This window comes from Gossypium raimondii, chromosome 5 (assembly GCF_025698545.1).
Source record: "Gossypium raimondii isolate GPD5lz chromosome 5, ASM2569854v1, whole genome shotgun sequence".
Lineage (NCBI taxonomy): Eukaryota > Viridiplantae > Streptophyta > Magnoliopsida > Malvales > Malvaceae > Gossypium > Gossypium raimondii.
The window spans coordinates 11,746,914-11,758,725 of NC_068569.1; the positions used below are offsets into that span (position 1 = coordinate 11,746,914).

At 31.1% G+C, this 11,812-nt stretch overlaps 1 protein-coding gene across 1 annotated transcript; it reads left to right on the forward strand.

Moving 5' to 3' along the window:
• Window positions 1-10,614: 10,614 nt before the first annotated feature.
• Window positions 10,615-11,580, forward strand: LOC128041380 (uncharacterized protein At2g29880-like). Its single transcript, XM_052631769.1, has 2 exons — window positions 10,615-10,992; window positions 11,067-11,580. The coding sequence occupies exons 1-2, from the start codon at window positions 10,627-10,629 to the stop codon at window positions 11,307-11,309; spliced, it is 609 nt and encodes a 202-aa protein (XP_052487729.1). The 5' UTR covers window positions 10,615-10,626; the 3' UTR covers window positions 11,310-11,580.
• The last annotated feature ends 232 nt before the right edge of the window (window positions 11,581-11,812 follow it).

An 11,812-nucleotide genomic window follows, 5' to 3' on the forward strand; every position in this document is an offset into this window, starting at 1 on the left:
AAATTTTTATAGGCAATTATCCACTTACATTAATGTTAAACTAAAATAGTTTTACACCCTTTCATATCTTTTTATACGATTAATATTTTAATAATTTAATAGTTAAAATTTTAAATACAATTGTACTTGTTATGCATGTAAATTTTCGAACCGATCTGATATATTTATCATATTGATCTAAAATAATATATATATTAATATTGGGGCAAACTACCAATTTAGTCACCCGAGTTTCCCTACGTTCTTATTTTGGTGACCCATTTTAGAAATTTGTTATTTTAGCCACTCTTATTTGATAAGTTGTCAAATTAGTCACTCTATCATTACAATGAGTTTGACACCAAATAGAATGCTCACATAGCCTAGTATAATAATAAAATTAGTACTCATTGTTTATCTATTTTATTAATTTAATTATAATTTTGAAAAAAAAATTAACCCTTTGTAACACCCCCAACCCGTATCCGTCGCCGGAACCGGGTTACGGAGCATTACCGGACATATCGGATAACTTATCACTAATTCACAAATAAATAACATACATAGCATACTTTAATCAATACATTACCTAGATTGCCACAATATCAAAAGAAAGGCACATCACTAAAATTTATCTGAGGCCGAGATTGCTCTGGATGCTGGACCAGAACCGTACGCTTAGTATGTGTATACTCAGTGGTATTACCATAATTCAAATTATAATAGAAATAAAGAATTATAATTACCAAGCATGTAACTATCCAATTTCCTAAATATCAATTAATTCATAAATTTTCATTACTTGACAATAACAATACAATTTTTAGCTATTTTTCAATCTCAATCACATATCACCATTTTAAATTTTCTCATATTTAATACGACAATCAATCAAATTCATTTGATTTTCTCATTTCAATTATTCACCCTATTAACAGCCTGGACTTTGACGGATACACGGATTCCAACCCAAACACACCAGTACGGCACATTGTGCCTAAAACGGTACATAGTACACGATCAATAAACGACACATAAGTGCCTGAAACGACACACAAGGTGCCTGATACGACACATAAAGTGCTTGAGATACGACACATAAAGTGCCTGATCGGCAAAGCCGATAAATCCCGTACTCTTTCAAATCCTATGGCATGCCAACTATATCCGACTTAGCCCGACTAGTTAATAGGGTATTTAAATTTCACAATCCAATTTTCAAGAATTCATTTTCAATATCAATTATACTTTTTCATTCACTAATCAAAACACAATTCAATACCAACACATACTTCACTCATTCAATTCAATTTTCCAAATTCAATTCCCAATTATAATTCATTTCAAAATTTATTTTTCCATTTTCAAGTCAATATTCATTTCAATTCTATTCATATATCCATTATTCAATTGAATTTCTTTCAACTTAATAACAATACTTATCTTATATTTCACTTACCTTATTATTTACTTACCATACACATAATTTAAATATAACAATTAATAATAAATAAATTTGAATTATAGTAATACAAACTGGAATTCTCTTCGAATTTAATCCTCAACGATCTTTTCTTGTCCTTTTTAAGCCGATACGTCAGGCTCGATATTAGCTTTAAAGCCTTAAAACCTCAATTTTCCCTTTTCTTTCTTTCTTTTCATCTTTCCTTCCTTCCTTCTCTGTTACGTTTTGCTCTCTGTTTCTTTTTGTTTTTGTTTCTTTCTTTTTCATTTGCTTTTTCTAATAATATAATATAATAATATAATAGTTTTACTTAAATACTAAGTAAATATGTAATAATTACTAATATATGTACTTCATTTTTCCACATTTCATCATATGCACCACACACTTGTCAACAATTTTGTTTATTTAAAATAAAATAAAATAAAATAAAATAATATATTTAAAACATAAAAATCTAAGATTTTATCATACTTATGTCGCCTCATCTATGGGACTTGGCATATTTACCTATTTAATCCTTTTAACTTTTCTTTAATCTGTTATTCAACTTTCACCCTTACTTCAATTTAGTCCTTTTAATCAATTAACCACGGAACACTAAAATTTCTTAACAAAACTTTAATACTATTCTAATGACACTCTGTAAATATTTATAAAAATATTTGCGACTTAGTTTATAATATCGAGGTCTCGATACCTCGTTTTCGACCCAATTTACCTAATAATTTCTTTTAAATCACAAAATTCACTAATTCAAAAATATTTTTAAAATCACGCTTAACTTATAATTATTAATTAATAAATTTTTCTAACTTTTTCATCGATTTTAGTGATATCAAATCACTATTCGACACTACTGAAAATTGAGTCATTACACCTTTAATATTTACACATTATGCCAATTTAGTCATGATTCTAAAATTCAAAAATATAAATTAAAATTCAAAAATTCAAAAATACTTAAAATTCAAAATTTATAAAAATATGTAAAATATATTTAAAATGATTAAAAGTTAATATATTTCACATTCCTTCCCTAAATTCCACACTTTTCATTCTCATCTTTCTCAATCAATGCCAATTTTTCTTCCTCAGTCTCTCAAAAAATTTTGTGCTTACCATTTTGAGTTTATATAAAATTGACTTTAATTTTCCATTTAAATTTTCATTGGCAATTTGGATTATTTATTCAAATCAAAATAATAACAAGAAGGATTTCTGAATTTTAGAATTTGAAAGGCAATTAATTAGATAATGCTGTTAAAAAGGAAATCAAATTTCATTACAAACCACTTAAAACAAATGCACACCAAGCGTTTTTCTTTTTATAATTTATAAATTTTAATAATTATGAATTATATATATATTTAAAATTTTAATTTGTATTTCTTAATTTTTAGAATCATGACCAAATTGATATAATGTGTAACTATTAGAGGTTAATTTTGTTTTTATTTCAAAATCGGAATAAATTAATAAAATGGGTAAACATTGAGGGATAATTTTGTTATTATACCAAGCCACGTCAGCATTATGTTTGGTGAACAAACCCATTTTAACGGTAGAGTGACTAAAATTAAGAACTTATTTAATGAGAGTGACTAAAATTGACAATTTATCTAATATGAGTGACTAAAATAATTTTTTTTTTTAAAAATAGATGACCGAAATAGGAACAAGGGTAAACTTGTGTGACTAAATAGGTGGTTTACCTTAATATTTATGGAATGGTTTGAAGTTTTTTTACCTAAAAGTTAATTAGAAAATTTTAATTTATATAAAATTGACATGCATATTCTATACTGAGGAAATATAAATGTGACTTAAATCGTTAAAATATTAATCACCTAAAAAATGTAAAGATATAAATAAATCTAAATTTTTATTGAGCTCATATATATGAACACCCTTCATCATGATTTATTAATTTTTCAGTTTGCAGTCATAATTGTTTGGATTAAATGAACCCATGTTGCAGTAGAGATGCTCATGGGCCGGGTCGAGTTCGGGCTGGGCCAAAAAAAATTTCGGCCTAGGTCCTAGGCCCGGCCTGTTTTTTAAAATAAATATCAAAAAATTATTTTAAAAATTAAAACAAAAAATAAAAAAAGTATTTTAAAAATATTTTAAAATTAAAAAAATTAAAAAAATATTTAAAAAAATTTAAAATTTAAAAAATTTAAAAAAAGTATTTTAAAATTTTAAAAAAAATAAAAATATTTATTATATTCGGGCCGGGCCAGGCCGGGCTCGGGCCAAAAAAGTGGTGCTCGAGGTCCGGCCCATTTTTAAATCGGGCCTCATTTTTTTGCCCAAACCCATATTTCGGGCGTATATTTTTACCCAAACCTTCTCATATTTCAGGCCATGAACACATCTATGTTACAGCAAGTCTCATTGTTTTGTTGTGCATTTATTTGGATCTCTCACAAAATTACTGTTAAAAACTTTTTTGTTTGAAGATGGCAAGTATAAACTATAAACTGGCTTGTGGGGGCCATGGGAATGTGTCCAACTGCTAATCTTAATAGCATTTAGTAAGTAAAAAGCCATTGAATACGGCTTGAGATTGGCCTCCAATTGTGCCCTTAAAAAGATGTCATTTCTGACTTGAGACTGATTATACAGTCTCTTGTGGTTGCCTGGTTGGTTTATTTCTTGGCTTTAATGATTCTTTTTATTCGATTATATTTATTATTATTATTTTAATATACTATTTTGCTGAATTTTATGAAAAATTATCTTAATTCAAACTACTAAACACCGATTACTGATTTTTCTATCTATTTTAGTATTCAAGTCTTGAAAAAGAGGAACATGAGAATTCGTTAGGATACTAGTTCCATATCCTCTCCCATCATTTTCCGCAAGTTCCTAAATGCCATTTTTATTTTTACGTAACCAAAAACTTTATTTTATAACAACATTGTTAATATCTTTTATGTTTATAATTGTTTTTTCCAATAATATTATTTTCAAAATTTTAATCTATATTTTTTTTTATTACAAATGCAACATGACTTACAATCTAGATTTTAAGAAGGAAAATGGAAGGATAAAAAGTATAAAAACATGGTTTTACACCAAAATAACATTTTTGAATGGGAAAGGAAAATCTGGTTCACAAATTTGATAAGTGGCTGGAAAATGTTGGTCAAATAACCAGTAACTTCATTTAATTTTCTGGTTAGAATTTATTTAGGCTGGCAGGACAGCCCAGAATTTTCATAGCTTTGTCCACATGTTTCATTCAGTTGATGAGAAGAATCCAAACTTTTTTTTTTTTAATGTTTCTCAATAAATTGCTGAAATTTTAGACCAAACAGACATTCCGTAGACTTTTAGCCGTAGTGAACACGTGTAGTCTAGAAAACAACAGCTCTTATTTTAAACTTGATTTCCATTGAATGCGGACATGATAATGGAGGGAATACTAAGTTGTACTTGTTCAAAGGCATGTGAGGGAGATGGTTTTGCAAAACCCCCGGTTGAAATTAACTTGACAATTCAGTTATTGTATCAGGCTGGGAAAATGGACGACGCTAAAATGTTCTTAGATGAATGTCTGAATAAGCTTCACCATTCTTATTCATTGTCAGTACCATGTTGATATGTACTAATTACTACGTACTGTTCTTGTCTTGTCTATTAAAATTTCAATATATTTTGATTATTTTATCGTATTTATATTAGTGCATACCAATCCGTATTGATGGGTACAATATTTTTATGTTGGAAACAAAATTATCATTTTGTCTTTGATATATTTTTTAATAAAATTTAATTATAAAACTATTTTTTTAAAACACTAACACTATGTTTGGTTGGCACCCCTAATCGGTTGGCCCCACCTAATACCTCTTTATTCCGTCGTTTGGTTCACTGTGTTTCTAATACGTGTGTAATACAATACAGATCTAATCGGTGAAAACCACCGATTTGTAATACAGCCCTTTTGAGAAGATTAGGTGCTGCATCGTTTACCCTCTCTGTTTTACCCTCCCATTGGCTTCCCCATACCGTCGCCTCTTCTTTCGTTCTACCTTCGTTCTACCTTCGCCTCCCGATTGGCTTCCCCATTCCTTCGCCTCTTCCTCTGTCTCTCAACCTTTTCTTTTCTTTTTCTTTACAACCAGTCACTCTTTCAATTTGCCTTCTCAACCAGTCGACCTTTTTCTTTTCTTTTTCTCTGTGTCACTCTTTCGATTGCTCTCAATTGGTGGGTTTCAGTGTTATCGCTCTTCGAAAGGTAAAGGTTTCTAACTCTCTTTGCTCTCAATTATCCTGTAATTGTTCTAACTCTCTTCTTCTCTCATCGAGTTTTAATGGTCAGATTGTTAGTGTCTTCTTCATTGCACTTTCGGGCCACGATCTCTTTCTTCTTTCTCGCTTGATGTGCAACTCTACATAAACAAGCCCGAGCCCCATTGTTTTACCCTTTTTCTTTCTATGTTAGGGCACAAGACATTGGCATGCAATCGATGCGTAATTAATTTTCGCCTAAACTTCCTAGCATGTTTCAATCCGTGTTTGTCATTAATCGTGATTATGTAATTTGGAACTTAGGTTGAGCATCTCCATAAATGGTGTCTCCCTTTGTTCTCTTTTCCTCTTGTTTTCTTTTCGACCTTCTAGTTAGCCACCTAAGTAAGATACTTCCATATTAAAATTTCATGTAAAAACGGTTGAGTTTATTCATGTTTTATTCTTTGTAGTCTCACTCTCTACATTAATTTGTGCGCTTGTTGGTTTACTCCATCTATTTTGACTGGTTAATGTTTCTTTGAATCTTCGAATGAGATGATTAACTTAAAATTCCATATTTCAATCAGTTGTTCTTTTTCTCAACTTTTAGGTGTTAAAGGAATTTACTCTTCAAAAACAATTGAGGGTGCTACTCATTTTTTGCATCACTATTCAAGCTACTTGGGTGCAAGGTATGAATTATAGGTCTGATTTTATTAAATTTAATTAATTATTTTTTAATATTGTAGAATGCAACTTGTAGAAAACTGTAAAACTAAGTTAGGTTGGCAAGAATGATTAATGTATCATTATTCTTTTTCATTCTAATTGATGTTGTCTTTGACATGCATATTAGTTGGGAATAAAAAATGAGTATTAGTTGTTCGTTCGAATCTTATTGGTGAGCTTTGCTACTTAAACCCAACTGAGACTTTTTCCTTTATGCTGGACATTGTTGCCAATACTCAAAGATAATGAATGAAATGTAAAGACGCCTAATGTTATGCAATCATTTTATCTTTTAGGACATATCTTAGATACGTGGTAGTTGAAGAAACTATTTTTCTTTGAACTATTTCTCCACTCCTTTTTCAAACCATATCTATTTTAAGGTGTAAGAAAATTTGGTATAGAAAAGATTGCAGTGATGTAAGGGACTGTCATTCCTTTAGAGGCAGTGGTGATAATGGTAGGCTTTGCTGAAATATGCCCAAAATTGACTCAACCTCATAACATGGTAGGCTTTGCTGCAACAAAAGAGTCATAGTTTAGAACAATATTTTCCAATGGAACATGCTAATTGTGCATATTTATGCATAGATACCTGTTGGTAATCATCCTTTATCTAAATGAGTTTAATCCAGCAAATTTTGATAGGTAGAGGGATTACTGATCACATCGGCAATTACAGTTGGAATTACATTATATTCAACTAAGCAAATACACCACTTGTTTTATAAGATTACTAGCATCTCTTTAGAAGAATCATCGGATACCTGCAGCCCTCTTTCTTGTTCAAGACCATTTTAGTTATATGGTCAACAGTTGGTTATCCTCCCTTGAAATGTTATTGATTTGTATTGATTTGTTAGTGAGTAGAAGATGAAACTGGAAATTGTTGTAATTTGTTTTGATATTGTTATTGATTTGTTCTGGAAATTGTTTTGATTGTCTGTTGGAAATTGTTCTTGATTTCTTAGTCAGTACAATGTGAAACTGGAACTTGATTTGTTCTTGATTTGTTAGTCATTGATGGCAAAAAAATGAATAAATAAGGATAAATTTCAATGACAAAAATAAGAGCATAAGCATAGAGAAGCTATCATGAACTCAAAACAGCATTACTCTTCAACCTTACAACAGTTCAGGGTAGAAAAACATTGTCAACTTGACACAAATAAAACCAATTCAGTGAACAAATTCCATAAACAAATTTATAATTATCTCTCGTTTGGTGTGCTTTGGAGGTTACTTGGATATACCCTTTTAATGGAAATCTACTTCTAACTTGATTCTGCTGTTAGCGGCCGCTTAAGCTTTTAAAAATGAAGATTAAAGTAGCCCTTTTGTTTTTCCCGGAAGAGATCATAATTTGCATTCCAGTTATGTAATTGGCATTTATGCTGTAACTTCTGATTATGGAATCATTTATCAGAAATGTTGATTGAATGAGGTTGTTAAATATCTAAAAGCGAAAATTGTTATCGGCGCCTTGGTGGGATAATAAGATGTGGCATTAGTTTCTGACAATAAATGTTTTCATTTTAGATTGATATATCCGATTTTCTAGGTGTACATTTCTGTTATTGTTTTTATGGTTCTTTATTTTTACATTTGTTGGGATGCTGGGGGCTTAGGGCCTGGTTCTCTGCAAAATCTAGGAATTCTCAATCTGAAATACTTTCTGTGAAGAATTCCTCCATGACATTGAACTAACAAATACTTGTATGCTAGCTTCTATTTTTTGTTACAGAAATTACTCAATCTGAAAATTTTCTAACTTCATAAAATTTGAACTAGCTTCTATTTTTCGACTATTTTTCATTACAAACTTTCTGTGAAGAATTCCTCCATGACATTGAACTAACAAACTGCCTCGTTTGGTGTGCTTCATTTACTTGAAATTCCATAAACAAATTTATAATTATCTCTCAAATTAAGTAAATTAGTCAAAGTAATTAATCATAATATTAATACCTTTTGGTTAACTGTACATATTTTTTTATTGATGTAAATAAATTTAACTTAAAAATTTAATTATCTTTTAACTGTTGATGTATATTTACTACTTAAAATGTGTAATATAATGTGACATTAATGGGCAATATTTATGAGCTAAATATCTTTCAATTTAAAAGGCATAAACTTTGGCATTAATGTGCTACAAAATTGTCTTCTTTCTTTGAAGGTATAAATTTTCTTCTTTTAAAGACACAAAACTAATCATAAGGCAGAGCATTAAACGGGCTTTGAGAAGTATTTTAATTAAACAATCATAATCCGCATTAATGTATTTGATTAAAAGATAATTAAAACGAAATGAATATTTGAGTGTTATGTAAATATTTGATGGTCATGCCAGAATGAACTAACTTCATAAACTAATAAATTATTTTTAAATAAAAATATAAAATATAAATAAATATGTATGATTGATACAATCAACTAATTTCATAAAGTACTATTTAGCGAAAGCATGTTTATAAATAAAATTGGTTCTACTTTCTTTGATAGCAGTGGCACTAATAATGGTTCAGTTTGTTTTCAAGTGTCGATGTTTTATTGATTGTGTCTTATAATTTTAATATGTTGCAGTAATGGCCCGTCTGCCTTTAATTGCACAACGTGAGAGGCGTAAAAGAATTGGTATTGCATTGACACTATGGTTGGAAATCTGTAGAATTGCGATTTGGTTCTTATTTAGAATGGGTGCCAGCCTTAGCCTACAGACTTATAGACCAAGGATTAGGTCTTATACCTTAGATTTTTATGCAAAACGGGATTATGTGAAAAGGCTTGTATATGCTAGTGATGAGACTTGTATTGAACAAGTTAGGATGAATAGAACTGCCTTTTTTAAACTATGTGAGATGTTAGAATCGATAGGGGGATTGAAGTCGTCAAGAAACATGCTTGTTGATGAGCAAGTAGCAATGTTTTTACATATCATATCCCATCACCGAAAAATCGAGTTATCAAGCATCACTTTAGAAGGTCTGGGGAAACCTGTTAGCGAGCATTTCATAGTGTTTTAAATGCTGTCATACGCTTACAAGATGTGTTATTTAAAAAGTGGAGCCAATTACAGCCGATTCTTCTGACACAAGGTGGAAATGGTTTAAGGTATTAGACTGAGTTTTATATATAGCTTGTACAACATTTAGTTGACTTAGATTTAAATTAGTATTCTAACTCAAGGTTTTATATCATGTGATATAGAATTGCTTAGGTGCTCTTGATGGAACCCACATCAAGATTAGGGTGCCAACAGTTGATAAACCTAGATATCGAACGCAAAAAGGTGACATAGCAACAAATATGCTAGGTGTTTGTACACTTGAGATGCAATTTGTTTATGTTCTTCCGGTTGGGAAGGTTCGATTCTTGATGGACGGGTGCTTCGAGATGCCATTAGTAGAAGACATGGTCTAAAAGTTCCTCATGGTAAAGTGTATAGTTAGAGGAATTTGAATTATTCATTAAGATCAAACTTTGTGTGCGGAATTAATCATTTTTATAAAAAAAATTATTTTATAGGTTGTTATTATCTAGTTGATGCTGGATACACAAATTGTGAGGGATTTCTTGCACCATTTATAGGACAGCGATATCATCTGAACGAGTGGCGTCAGGGTTATCAGCCAAGTTCTCCGCAAGAGTTTTTTAATATGAAACATGCCTCAGCGCGTAATATTATTGAAAGATGCTTTGGCTTATTAAAACTTAGATGGGGAATACTTAGGAGTCCATCGTTTTATCCTGTAAGGGTGCACAATGGAATTATTATTGCATGTTGTTTGCTCCATAATTTTATTCGAACCCATATGAGTATTGATCCCATTGAAGCGGAGGTGGGAGAAGGATTACCTACTAATGTGGTGGATGACGATGAACCGAATATCACAAATATTCATCCATCGGATGCTTGGGCTACTTGGAGGATGGAACCAGCCAACCAAATGTTCGATGAATGGCAATCATCTAGAAATTAGTTAGGTTTAGGGACAAATTGAGTTTGAATTGATTTGTTGATGTTATTTTATGTATCTAGTTTATGAAACTTTGGTGGTGTTTGATTAAAATTCTGTATTGTACTAAACTTTGTTGAATTATAATTTAATTATCTTTTCATTCAGCATGTGTTATAAATTTAAATTTAGTAAATAATAGTAAATAGTAAATAATGTTAATTTGTTTTTTTTCTTAAGATAAATATGTCAGGTGTTCCACAATCACATGCTTCTTCTCAAGCTTCTCGAGGAAGCAAAAGAAAATGGGTTCCAGAAGAAGATGCAGCCTTGGTTTCTTGCATGGTGGATTTGCACAATGTAGGAACATTTAATGCTGATACCGGGTTCAAAGCTGGTTATTTGAACGAGCTAGAGAAAATGCTAGAAAAGGCTTTACCAAGAGCAATGTTGAAGGCGAAACCAAATATTGAATCTCGGATTAGGTGCCTAAAAAGGGAATGGTCAGTCGTCTATGACATGCTTAATGGCCAAAACAACAGCGGTTTTGGTTGGGACGAGCATAGGCAGCTCGTTGTTGCTGAAGATATAGTTTGGGAATCCTATGTAAAGGTAAAATGTATTTCAAGTATTTATTTGTTTTTTTACAAAACTTATAACTAATATGATTTCCTCATTTTTTTTAGAGTCACAAAGAAGCCTCTCAGTTCAGACATCGTTCTTTCCCTTACTACAACCAGCTTACTGCCATATACGCAAGAGATCGGGCGACTGGGAAAGACGCTCAAACAGCTGCTGATGTTCTTGAAGAAATACATGCTGAGGATGAACGTACTACAGATATGAATGAAGAGAGAAACACATTCTATGACTGCGAAGCTGACGTCTCTTTAGACGACATGGATGTTTCTAGTACAGATCCGCGATGAGATAGAGACCAAGGGGGTTCCTCATCTTCAAACAAGAGAAAGAAGAAATCTGATGCTCGTGATAATGTGTATTCTTCATTTGATGAGGCTGCCACTTTGTTGGGGGAAAAAATTCAGGCCGTTGGCGATCAAATCAGTAGGAGTATTGCCTCCGAGGTCGTAGTTCAGCAGAAGTCAGAAGAACATCAAAAGATGGAAGAGAAAGCTTCAAATTTATATTCAGCCTTATGGTCAATTGAAGGTTTAACCGACGATCAGCGGTATGATGCTTTGAGTAAAATTCTCTATCATCCAACTCAAATGATCGTTTTCTTTAGTTTACCTTCATTGCTCGATTGGAATGGGTCAAGATTTCTTTCTCACCATTAAATATCTATGTTCAAACTTTTGATGTTGTAAAACTATATAACATATGGATTATGATGTACAATTTCATTTTCATCTAACATTTTCTTAATATAAGTTAATTATGTTTATGCGAATATAATTCTCAAGTTATATTG